Source organism: Heterodontus francisci, chromosome 5 (genome assembly GCF_036365525.1).
Source record: "Heterodontus francisci isolate sHetFra1 chromosome 5, sHetFra1.hap1, whole genome shotgun sequence".
Lineage (NCBI taxonomy): Eukaryota > Metazoa > Chordata > Chondrichthyes > Heterodontiformes > Heterodontidae > Heterodontus > Heterodontus francisci.
Genome location: NC_090375.1, coordinates 180,807,370 through 180,818,760, shown reverse-complemented (window position 1 = coordinate 180,818,760; position 11,391 = coordinate 180,807,370). Strand labels below are relative to the sequence as shown.

At 47.3% G+C, this 11,391-nt stretch overlaps 1 protein-coding gene across 1 annotated transcript; it reads right to left on the bottom strand.

Annotated features, from left to right (window-relative positions):
- Positions 1 to 398: 398 nt before the first annotated feature.
- lratd2a (LRAT domain containing 2a) lies at positions 399 to 2,950 on the bottom strand. Its single transcript, XM_068032430.1, has one exon. The coding sequence runs from the start codon at positions 2,299 to 2,301 to the stop codon at positions 1,456 to 1,458; it is 846 nt and encodes a 281-aa protein (XP_067888531.1). The 5' UTR covers positions 2,302 to 2,950; the 3' UTR covers positions 399 to 1,455.
- Positions 2,951 to 11,391: the final 8,441 nt, after the last annotated feature.

The following is an 11,391-nucleotide window of genomic DNA, read 5'->3' as shown; positions in this document are numbered from 1 at the left end:
TGGCACTATTTCAAAGAAGGGCAGGGGAGTTCTCCATGGTCTCACGGCCAACATATATCCCTCAGTCAACATCACAGAAACAGATTATCTGGTCAGTACACAAATTGGCTGTTGTGTTTCAATTACAACAATGATTGCGCTTTAAAAGTACATCATTGGTTGTAAAGCAAACTGGGATGTCCTGAGGTTGTGAAAGGTGCTATATAAATGCAAATTCTTTCTTAACAAGTATATTTGATTTAATTTTGCATCTTTATGGAGAGAAAAGCGGCAGACAGCTATAGCAGAATGAAGTGCACTGTACAACATTTTTAAGGGGTGGGGACGTGGGGAGATAGGGAAATTTTCCTTGCTGCTGTGTTTATATGAATACGATATAAAGATTCTCACAGGGAAAATCATCTAAATCCATTACATTTATTACATGGATTTTCAGTTAACACAAGTGCTCATTAAATCACTATCAATATATCATCTGTGACTTGTGTTGATCTTTAGAACCTTTCAAAACTTTGATATGTTACACACATCAATATTAAGGCAGGCAAAAAAATCAACAGTAGTGCATAACTTAATGCACAACAATTCAAAAATATTATAAAAATATTTAATTCAATCTCAATAAAGATGTGCAAGAAATATGGATTCTCTCAATCTCTGTTTCATTGTATCATGGGAAGGTGTATCAGTGACAGCATAAACACTTGAAACAATCTAAATCTTTACCGGATTCAAACCAAATTTAAGGAAAGAAAATCAGCAGGTGCCATTGCTCAAACTAACCGGGTAAAGTATTTTTATGCTTCAATTAAGCGCGAGTGGAGGGTATATTTGGCGAATGATGCACTTCACTAGAATTCTCCTTACCGAATCACTAAAACCTAGCGTGTATTGTCCATCGTCACAAGTGTTACCTGTCTTCCTGTTACAACAATCTATCTTCAGATCAACCTAATCCCTTCCCCTCAGAAACATTCATTCTGCTTATTAAACTTTGCCCTTCATTTTGAAGGAACTATTATAACCTAGCAATCTTCCCTTTAGAAGAGAAGTTGTTTGGATTCTCAGTTAAAGCAAGGTTTTGATGGACCCGGGCACTGAGGGGGGAGGAGGGTGCGGGAGATTAACAACTGTAGCTGGTTGAGTAGTCGATTATCGATCAAGTATAAAAGATGCCGGACTACGAAGGGCACCAACACTCCTGTATTACAATTGATCGATGGTTGAATTAACCCGGGGCTGTTTGCAGGTTAATTAACACCAGTTTCTGGGCATAACATGAAATGTGACCAACAGATAGGATTATTACAAGTTTTACTTCCGTGCAATGTGCCCACTTGGCAATCCTTCCTTTCAGCTTGTCCAGAGTAAGAAAGGGGAGAATGGAAGGGCGGTCATTCCTGCGGGGAGACAGGCCGAGTGAGTGCCCGAGGCTGCTGGCGTTTTACAAGCTGCTCAGTGGGAGTTGTGTTCAGTTCTCTGCTGATCTTCCACTTGCAGATGTGCAGTTAACTCCTGGATCACCGCCACCTTCCCAATCTGGTCGTTCCTGCGTTTCTCCATGATCAGGTCCTCCAGGCTCTGAAACTCCAGCGTGTGGCTCTTCTTGTCGGACAGGTGGATCTTCAGGCGGTAGGGCTGTTTGCCTATCCTCAGCTCGCCGCCGATTTTGAACTCCCTCCTGCCGCACCTGCACCAGGCGGCGAAGCACTCGGAGCTCCTCCAGCTCAGCTGGCTGTCCTTTAGCCCCACTTGCTGCAGGGCACTCTGCACCACACTCTCCGGGGACAGGGCCTTGAACTTGTACAGGTGGTTCACCAGGCGGCCCCTCCTGCCCTGGCTGGCGTCGGTCAGGAAATCATTCTTGATCTCCGCCTTGTGCAAATGCACCACTTGGAAATCTCCCACATAGACGGCCCAGTGCGGGTACTGGCTCTTGGCCACAAACTCCACCAGGTCTCCGGGTTTGCACTTGTTGAGCAGGGTCTCTGGCGGCTGAGTGACCAGCTCCGTGCCCCTGCCACCTCCCACCTCGCCTTTGCTGAAGTTGCTCCTTCTCTTCTCGTAGATGCACTCGTCCCTGTAATAGACCGAGCACTCCACCTCGTTCAGGGGGTCATAGCAGCCGTCCTCCGCCCTGCCCGAGCCGGCCACCGGCTCCTCCAGCTCGTCGTCGTCCACTGAGAAGATGTAAGAGACTCCGATGCGGGGTCCCGGCTCCTCCCGGTCCGTCCCCCCCGGATCAGCCGTGGGCACTTCGGCATAGCTCAGATGTGTAAGTCTTTCCATCTGGTTCCCCATCCCACTCTCTGGATGTGTGTGTACAACAACAGTAATAATACAGCAAAATAAATAAACAGACCCAGTCTGCCGGCGCAAAGTAACAAACAAGGAAGAAGTAATTCCACCTGCAGGATTGATCAGAGCCACAAACACACGGCCACGTAAGACGAGGCCGGACTCCACTCTCAAATCCGCCCAGCAACAGGCTCTTCCACGCCGGCCTCCATCGGCTCCTCGCCCGGAGGGAGCTGAGAGCGGGGAAGTTGGAGCGGATCGATAATGAACTGGGTCCCGGCTCTGAAGTTTGATTTTTTTTCCTCTCTCCACTCCTTGCTTTAGAAAGAGATTTGGAATAATGTCTCTCCTTCCTCTCTGGCTGCCTCCTGCTCAGCGCCGCCCAGGTGTTGCCGACAGCGGTAAACAGGTAGAAGTCGGGTGAAGAACAAGGAGAAAAGAAATCCTTTCTTTCTCCTTTCCCCCCCCCCCACCCCCCTCCGTTTCCTTCCGTGAAGCGCCTCAGCTCCGCACCGCCTGCCAATGGAGTTTCACTGAACAGCCAGTCGCCGCCAATGCTGCTGCATCGGTTGAAATGTGACTCATTTTACACCGATCCTCGGTCTCTCTCTTTTCCCCCCCCCTCCCTTTTGGAAACGTCAAGGTAAGTGAGCTGGCGGAAACGCGAGGATCTGACAAGCCTGGGGAGTAGCCAAAGCTTCCTGAGTGCTGCCCCCACCCAGCGGCTGGGTCACTCTCATTCAACCAGTCGGCTTAGCGACTTCGAAAAACTACTTATCGGGCCCTGATAAGGGACGGCGAGTCAGGAACGCTGTCGCTTTGAGGTACACACACACACACACACACATATATATATATACACAAACACAAATGAATGTTTGGAAATCTGAAATGAAACATGAAAAAATGGTGCTTATGAATGCAGTCCCTCGGCACCTGAGAAATGAAACTGGTTAGTGCCAATTAACCTGCTATTTCTCCTCTCAGACAGCAACGGGCCTGATGTGTTTCCAAAAACACGTCTTTGTTTTCTTTTTACTGTATTATTTCTTAATGTAGGAAGGGAAATCCGACTGAGTCACGGTGGAATTGGAACAAGACCAGTTCTACCAGTGTGGAGAACTATGTGAGGGTGTGGAGAGAAATTACACACCTGAATGTCTCTATTTCAAACAGAGCAGCCAGCAAATTCTCTGCAGTATACCTTGACATACTTCCGCATTACAAATGACTGCGATGTAATTAATAATAATTCAAAGTTTAATTTAAAGTAAGATCTACAACTGCCCAGCACCTTTCACACTATTCAGGACACGCAAAAAAACCCAACGTGCGTCATGCATAACAAACTTCTTTGAAAGATTTTGTATTTATATGGCGCCTATCACAACCTCAGGACATTCAGTGTTTGCCAGCCCTCTGGCACTACCCCTTAGTTTAAGGAAGAGTGAAAAGTTATGGCCAGTGCCTCTGCAATTTCCACCCTCATTTCCCTCAGTATCCTTGGATGCATCCCATCCGGTCCTGTTGTTTTATCCACTTTAAGTACAGGCAGCCTAACTAATATATCCACCTTATCAATTTTAAACCCTTCTCGTGTCTGAATTACCTCCTCTTTCACAATTGCCTATGTTGCATCTTCTTCCTTGGTAAAGACAGATACAAAGTATTCATTTAATACCTCAGCTGTGCCCTCTGCCTCCATGTGTAAATCTCTTTTTGGTCCCTAATCGGCCAACTCCTCCTTTTACCACCCTTTTACTATTTATATGCTGATCGAAAACTTTGGGATTCCCTTTAATGTTAGCTGCCAGTATCTTTTCATGCTCTCTCTTTGCTTCTCTTATTTACTTTGTCACTTCCCCTCTCGACCTTCTTGATTCAGCCTGGATCGTAATAATATTTTCTACCCGGCATCTGTCATAAGCATACTTTTTCTTCTTTATCTTAATTGCTACCTCTTTTGTCATCCAGGGGGCTCTGGATTTGTTGACCCTACCTTTCCCCTTCAAGGGAACGTACCTTAACTGTGCCAGAACTATCTCCTCTTTGAAGGTAGCCCATTTTTCAGCTATTGTTTTTCTTGCCAACCTTTGACTTCAACTTATTCATCCCAGATCTGTTCTTACCCCATTGAAGTTGGCTTTCCCCCAGTTAATTATTCCCTTACTCTGGATTGTTCTTTGTTCTTTACCATAGTCAGCCTAAACCTTTTGATATGATGATCACTGTCCCCTGAATGATCATCTACAGATACTTGATCCACTTGGCCCAGCTCATTCCCAAGAACCAGGTCTAGCAGTGCCTCCTTTCTCATTGGACTAGCAACATACTGCTGTAGAAAATTTTCCTGAACATACTCTAGGAACTCTTGCCCCTCACTGCCCTTTACACTACTACTATTCCAGTCTATGTTTGAACAATTAAAGTCTCCCATTACAACTACCCTATAGTTTTTGCACCTCTCTGTAATTTCCTTGCAAATTTGTTTCTCCACGTCCTTCCCACTAGTTGGTGGCCTATAGACAACACCAAGCAATGTAACTGCACCTTTTTTGCTACATAGCTCCAGCCCCATTGATTCTCTCCTTGACCCCTCTGAAACATCCTTTTCCTCCAGCACTGCAATGCTGTCCTTAATCAATACTGCCACCCCTCCTGCTTTTTTCCCATCTTTCATGAACACCTTGTATCCAGAAATATTCAATACCCAGCCTTGTCCTTCTTTGAGCCAGGTCCCTGTTATAACCATAACATCATATTTATACATGTCAATCTGCACTTGTAACTCACCAATCTTATTAACAATACTCTGTGCATTCACATACACGCACGTTAAGCCTGATTTAAACTTTATTACTTTCTCCCTTACTCTGGCCCCACCTAATAACTTACTATCCTTTACTCCAGTGCTATCTATCTCTCCCAGTATTCCGTGCACTTTGGTATTCCTTTCTGATATTTCCTCCTTATTCCCACACCCCTGCCAAGTTAGTTTAAACTTTCCCCAAGAGCACTAGCAAATCGCCCCGCAAAGCAATTTGTCTCAGCTCTGTTTAGGTGCAACCCATCTGGCCTGTACAGGTCCCACCTTCTCCAGAACTGGTCCCAGTGTCCCAGGAATCTAAAGCCCTCCCTCCTGCACCATCTTTCCAGCCACGCATTCATCTGCATTATCCTCCTACTTCTATACTCACTTGCACATTGCACTGGCAGTAATCCGAAGAATACTACTTTTGAGGTCCTGCTTGCTAATTTCTTATCTAGCTCGCTAATCTTTTCTTCTTTATTCATTCATGGGATGTGGGTGTCACTGGCAAGACCAGCATTTGTTGCCCATCCCTAATTGCCTTTGAACTGAGTGGCTTACTAGGCCATTTCAGAAGGCATTTAAGAGTCAACCACATTGCTGTGGGTCTGGAGTCACATGTAGGCCAGACCAGGTGAGGATGGCAGATTTCCTTCTTTGAAGGACATTAGCGAACCAGATGGGTTTTTACAACAATCGACAATGGTTTTATGGTCGCCATTAGACAAGCTTTTAATTCCAGATTTTTTAATTAATTGAGTTAAAATGTCACCTTCTGCTGGGATTCAAACCCATATTCCCACAGCATTAGTTTGGGGGTCTGGATTACTAGTCCAGTGACAATACCACTCCCCAGTAGGACCACATCCCTCTTCCTACCTATGTCGGTACCAATGTGGACCATGACTGTTGGCTGTTCACCCTCCCCCCTCAGAGTGCTCTGGAGCCATTTGGTGACATCCTTGACCCTGGCACCAGGGCCGCAACACACCATCCTGGCTTCAGTCGGCAGCCACAGATACGCCTGTCTGTTCCTCCTATCACTATCGCTCTTCTTGTCTTCCTTGTGCCCCCTGTGCAGCTGATCCACCCGTGGTGCCATGACCTTTGCTCCAGCTGCACTCCCCAGATGAACCATCATCTTCCTCAGTATTCAGAATTGAATATCTGTTGGAGAGTGAGATGCACTCAGGGATCACCTGCACTACCCGCCTGTTGTTTCTTGACTGTCTAGCATAGGGCACAGCTGAGGTATTAATTGAATACTTTGCATCTGTCTTTACCAAGGAACCCAGGCAATGGTGAAAGGGGAGGTAATTCAGACACTAGAAGGGTTTAAAATTGATAACGAGGACCTATTAAGATAGGCTGTCTGTACTTAATGTGGATCAAGAACCAGTACCGAATGAGATGCATCCAAGGATACTGAGGGAAGTGAGGGTGGAAATCGCAGAGGCACTGCCCATCATTTTTCAGTCTTCCTTAGACTCAGGGATAGTGCCAGAGGACAGGAGAATTACAAATGTTACACTCTTGTTTAAAAAAGGATGTGAAGATAAGCCAAGCAACTACAGTCCAGCCAGTCTAACTTCAGTGGTGTGAAAACTTCTTGAAAGAATAATTCAATACAAAATTAATAGTCACATGGACAAATGCAGGTTAATTAAAGAAAGACAGTGCGGATTTCTTAAGGGAAAATCATATTTAACTAACTTGCTGGTGTTTTTGAGGAGGTAACAGAGCATGTTGATGAGGGCAATGCAGTTGATGTGGTGTACATGGCCTTTCAAAAGGCATTTGATACAGTGCCACACAACAGACTTGTGAGCTAAGTTATAGCTCATGGAATAAAAGAACGGTAGCAACATGGATACAGAATTGGCTGAGTGACAGGAAACAGGGAGTAGTGGTTAATAGATGTTTTTGGGCTGGAGGGAGATTTGTAGTGGAGTTCCCCAGGGTTAGTATTGGGACCCTTGCTTTTCCTGATATATATTAATGACCCAGACCTTGGTGTACAGGTCACAATTTCAAAATTTGCAGATGATACAAAACTTGGAAGCATTGTGAAATGTGAGGAGGATAGTGTAGAAATGCAAAAGGTTATAGACACGTTGGTGGAATGGGCAGGTGGCAGATGAGGTTCAATGTGCCCCTTCCTTCTGACATTCACAGGCACAGGTATTGCTAGTCATTAGTACCTCATAGGGTTCTATCCATTTAGAGGCAAAACCTGGTTTCTCGGGCATTACCTTTACCATTACTTTATCCACTATGCTGGGCACCTTTGCCTGTTCTGTTCCTGCAGCCGTTTCCATGTCGCGTATGATCTGCTGATCTCTAACCTCCTGTCTTAATCCATGCAATTGTATGCATAACTCTTTCACAAACCGTTTAACCCTTTCCCTCGCGGATCCTACTTCCTCACTACCTGCTACAACATCCCCTGGCAGTCTCATCACCCTTCCTGTCATTAGTTCGTATGGGGTTAGTCCGGTCATTCTGTTAGGCGTTGCCCTGAGTCCCATTAGGATCCTGGGCAACAGATCAGCCCATCCCCATTCTGTTTCCTGGATGGCTTTAGCCAATGCTTTCTTGAATGTCCTATTCATTCGTTCCACCATGCTTGAGCTTCGCGGGTGATAGGGAACATGAAACTTCTGTTTTATGCCTAATAACTTACAAGCCTCCTTGACCACCCGACCTGTGAAATATGTCCCTTGATCCGAATCTATCTGCAACGGTATTTCCCACCTGGGAATTACTTCTTTGGCCATTCTTCGAGCCACAGTACTGGCTGAGCAGTCCCGTGTGGGAAAGGCTTCCACCCACCTTATAAACTGGTCAATAACGACCAAACAGTAGTCCTTTCCCCGACTCGGTGGGAGGGGCCCTGTGAAATCAATTTGTATCTGCTCCCATGGCCCCTTCAGTCGGGGTTGGTGTGACATACGGACTTTTATTGGGTGTCCTGGGTTGTGCTGTGCACACACCATCCCTTCCCATACCTTGCCACCACCAGCATCTGCTCATTCTCCCTAACAAGGCTTCCCTCCCATGGTGTGCATTCCCATGGTATATGTTCATCAGGTTATGGTGGTGCTACCACCCTACTGTCCTTCTGCCAGACTCCATCAGGGCCTTCAACTGCTCCATTTCCCCCAATGTCTCCACTCCTCTTCTTCTACATCTCTATGCAAGTCTACCATATTTACTTACTCTGGCCCGATTGAAGCCGCTGCTATTTGCGACACTGGGCCGGCTGTGGCCACCTCCTTGGCCACCACATCCGCCCACTGATTACCCAGTTGGATCGGGTCTGTCCCTTTCTGATGTGCCTTAACCTTTATGACCGCCGCATCCAGCGGTAGTTTCGCTGCCTCTACCAGTTCCCTAATTATTGCCTCATGCTGTATATGTCCCCCTCCTGAGGTGACATACCCCAATTGACTCCAGGCCACCATGTAATTGTGTACTACCCCAAAGGCATATCTACTGTCAGTATAAATGTTAGCCTGTTTTCCCTTTGCTATACATAGGGCCTCTTTTAATGCCACTAATTCTGCCAGCTGGGCTGAAAGGTCGCCTGATAGTTTTCCACTGCCAACAACATGTCCTCCTTCATTAACAACGGCTCAACCGGTACACGGGGTCCCGTCCACGTATCTACAGGACCCATCCACAAACAGGGTCATGTCTACTCCTTTTATCTCGTCCTCCTTTCGGGTTCCTGGTGTCCCTTCCTCTTTCTTGAGCAGGCAGTTGTACTCTCCTTCCTGTAATATGCCCTCTGCCGGATTAACCCTATTTTCTCGGACTATCACGACTGACGTATCTTACCGCTTCCCATGCTGCCCGCCTACTATCCAATACAGTCCTAAGTTTCCCGGTATTCAACAGTTCCACTATGGTGTGTCTCATGTGGAGGAATATCTCCCCGTCACTACTATGGGTTCGCAGGCCTTCACTGCCCACAATGAACAGTCCAGGGCTGCCACACAACATATAGTATGCTGCTTGCTACAGGGGATTGCTTGGTGGAGAAGTGGTTAGCACCGCAGCCTCACAGCTCCAGCGACCTGGGTTCAGTTCTGGGTACTGCCTGTGTGGGGTTTGCAAGTTCTCCCTGTGACCGCGTGGGTTTCTGCCGGGTGTTCCGGTTTCCTCCCACAGCCAAAGCCTTTCAGGTTGATAGGTAAATTGCCATGGTAAATTGCCCCTAGTGTAGGTAGATGGTAGGAGAATGGTGGGGATGTGGTAGGGAATATGGGATTAATGTAGGATTAGTGGGTAGATAAATGGGTGGTTGTTGGTCGGCATAGACTCAGTGGGCCAAAGGTCTGTTTCAGTGCTGTATCTCTAAATAAATAAATAAAAGTATCCCACCTGTCTCATGCGGTCCCCATGTTCCTGTGTCAGCACCGCACGATAGAACACGTCCTCATTATGGACATATAGTTGGTATGGTTCCCCCATGCAGGGTAGTCAGTGCGCAGATAAGTGCCTGTTTCAATGCCACGTATGCCCGGTCTTGGTCCTCACCCCACTCTACACCATCCCATGACACCTTCCCCCCTTTAACTAGGTCTTGTATATAGGTGCTGCAATCCTTGCAAAGTCCTGCACAAAGTTCCGGCAGTAATTAAATAGGCCCAAGACTTTTCTTACCCCTCACATCCACCCGTCTAGGCATCCTGTCTATGGCCTCCTTCCTACTCTGGGGGAGTTCTCTTTTGCCTTGGGTGACCCGATAGCCCAGGTATTGGACCTCATGTTGCCCCAACTGGGCTTTCTTCGGGCTCACCCTGCTGCCTCCAGCAGCTCCAGCACCCTCAATAGGATCCCCACATGTTTTCTAGCTGTTCTCGAGGCAATCAGGATGTCATCTATGTATTGGTAACCGTGCTGTCGTCGTCCACGCCTGCTTGGTCCAGGGCGTCATACATCACGCAGTGAAATATCACTGGGCTGTTGTGGAATCCCTGCAGCAGGCACGTCGAAGTATACTCCCACTGTAAATGCAAACTTATCCTGGGATCCGTCATGCAACAGTATGGCCCAGAAACTGTTTGCAATATCCAGCACAGAGCAGATCGTATGGTCTGGTCCCAGGCCATTAAAGATGGTAGCGGGACTGGCCACTATCGGGTGTTCTCTAGGCGTTACTTCATTCAGGGCTGTATAATCAATAGTCAGTCGGTAAGTAAGATCTGTCGGGTTTCCGGACAGGCCAGATAGGGGAATTTGTAGTGGACTTGGTCCTTCTCCCTATTCCTCTGCGTTCCAGACTTTGTACTATTTCCCATACTGCTTCCTGCGCTTCCCGTTTAATGAGGTACTGTTTCCTTGGGGAATGCTCTGGTCCCGGTATATGGACGGGTGCCATATTAACCCTTCCACAATCATGTTTGAGCTGTGCCCAAACTCTGGTGACTTGTCAGCACAGCGCTTCCCCAGTGACCGTGGCGTTCTCATGGGTTCGGGTCGGCCTCTCTCACTGCCGCCACATTGCAAGTGTTCATAGGGGTTATTTTCCCCTTGCGTGGGCCCCACATTAGTATCTTGTGATCACCTGGGCTAATCTAAACCCCCAGTTCTATTAAGTAATCCATTCCCAGGATGCTTCCGTTGTTTTACATACCCATATCTGGATGGGGATCATCAATCACTTCCAGAGGAATTGTATCACTGCATTTGGCTTCGATTCTTGTCCCCCCTACCCCAGATAAAGTTGCTGATTGAGTCGTTTCTGGTAAATCCAGGTCTGTGATTGAGACGGACACCCTAGTGTTCCGAAGAAGGGTCACTGACCCGAAACGTTAACTCTGCTTCTCTTTCCACAGATGCTGCCAGACCTGCTGAGTGAATCCAGCATTTCTTGTTTTTGTTTCAGATTTCCAGCATCCGCAGTATTTTGCTTTTATTTACCCTAGTGTCTATTGACAGGCTGCACTGCCGGCCCCCTAACAGCGCATCAACAAACCTATGGAATCCCCGACCCTGGATGATTTGAGGGCCAATATTTCCTATGCGTTGTTCCCGGCCAGATCCCGGAACAGTCGCCGGACCCCTTCAGCTGTCAGGAAATGTTGCCCTGACCCGCCTCTAGAGGTCTGTCGAGGCTCTTGTCCTTCTTTCCCTCCATCGGGCGCCCAGCAGACATTCCGGTTATGCCTGGGCTTTCTGCAGTTCGCACACCAGTTGTAGGACGGCGCCTGTTCTTTCTTTGGGACCTTCCAGTCCTTTGCCATATGGCCTTGTTTGACGCAGTTGTAGCACCCCTT

What these genes read in the sequence shown, in the direction of transcription:
- lratd2a (XM_068032430.1), bottom strand. Translation starts at nt 2,301, where the DNA reads ATGGGGAACCAGATGGAAAGACTTACACATCTGAGCTATGCCGAAGTG.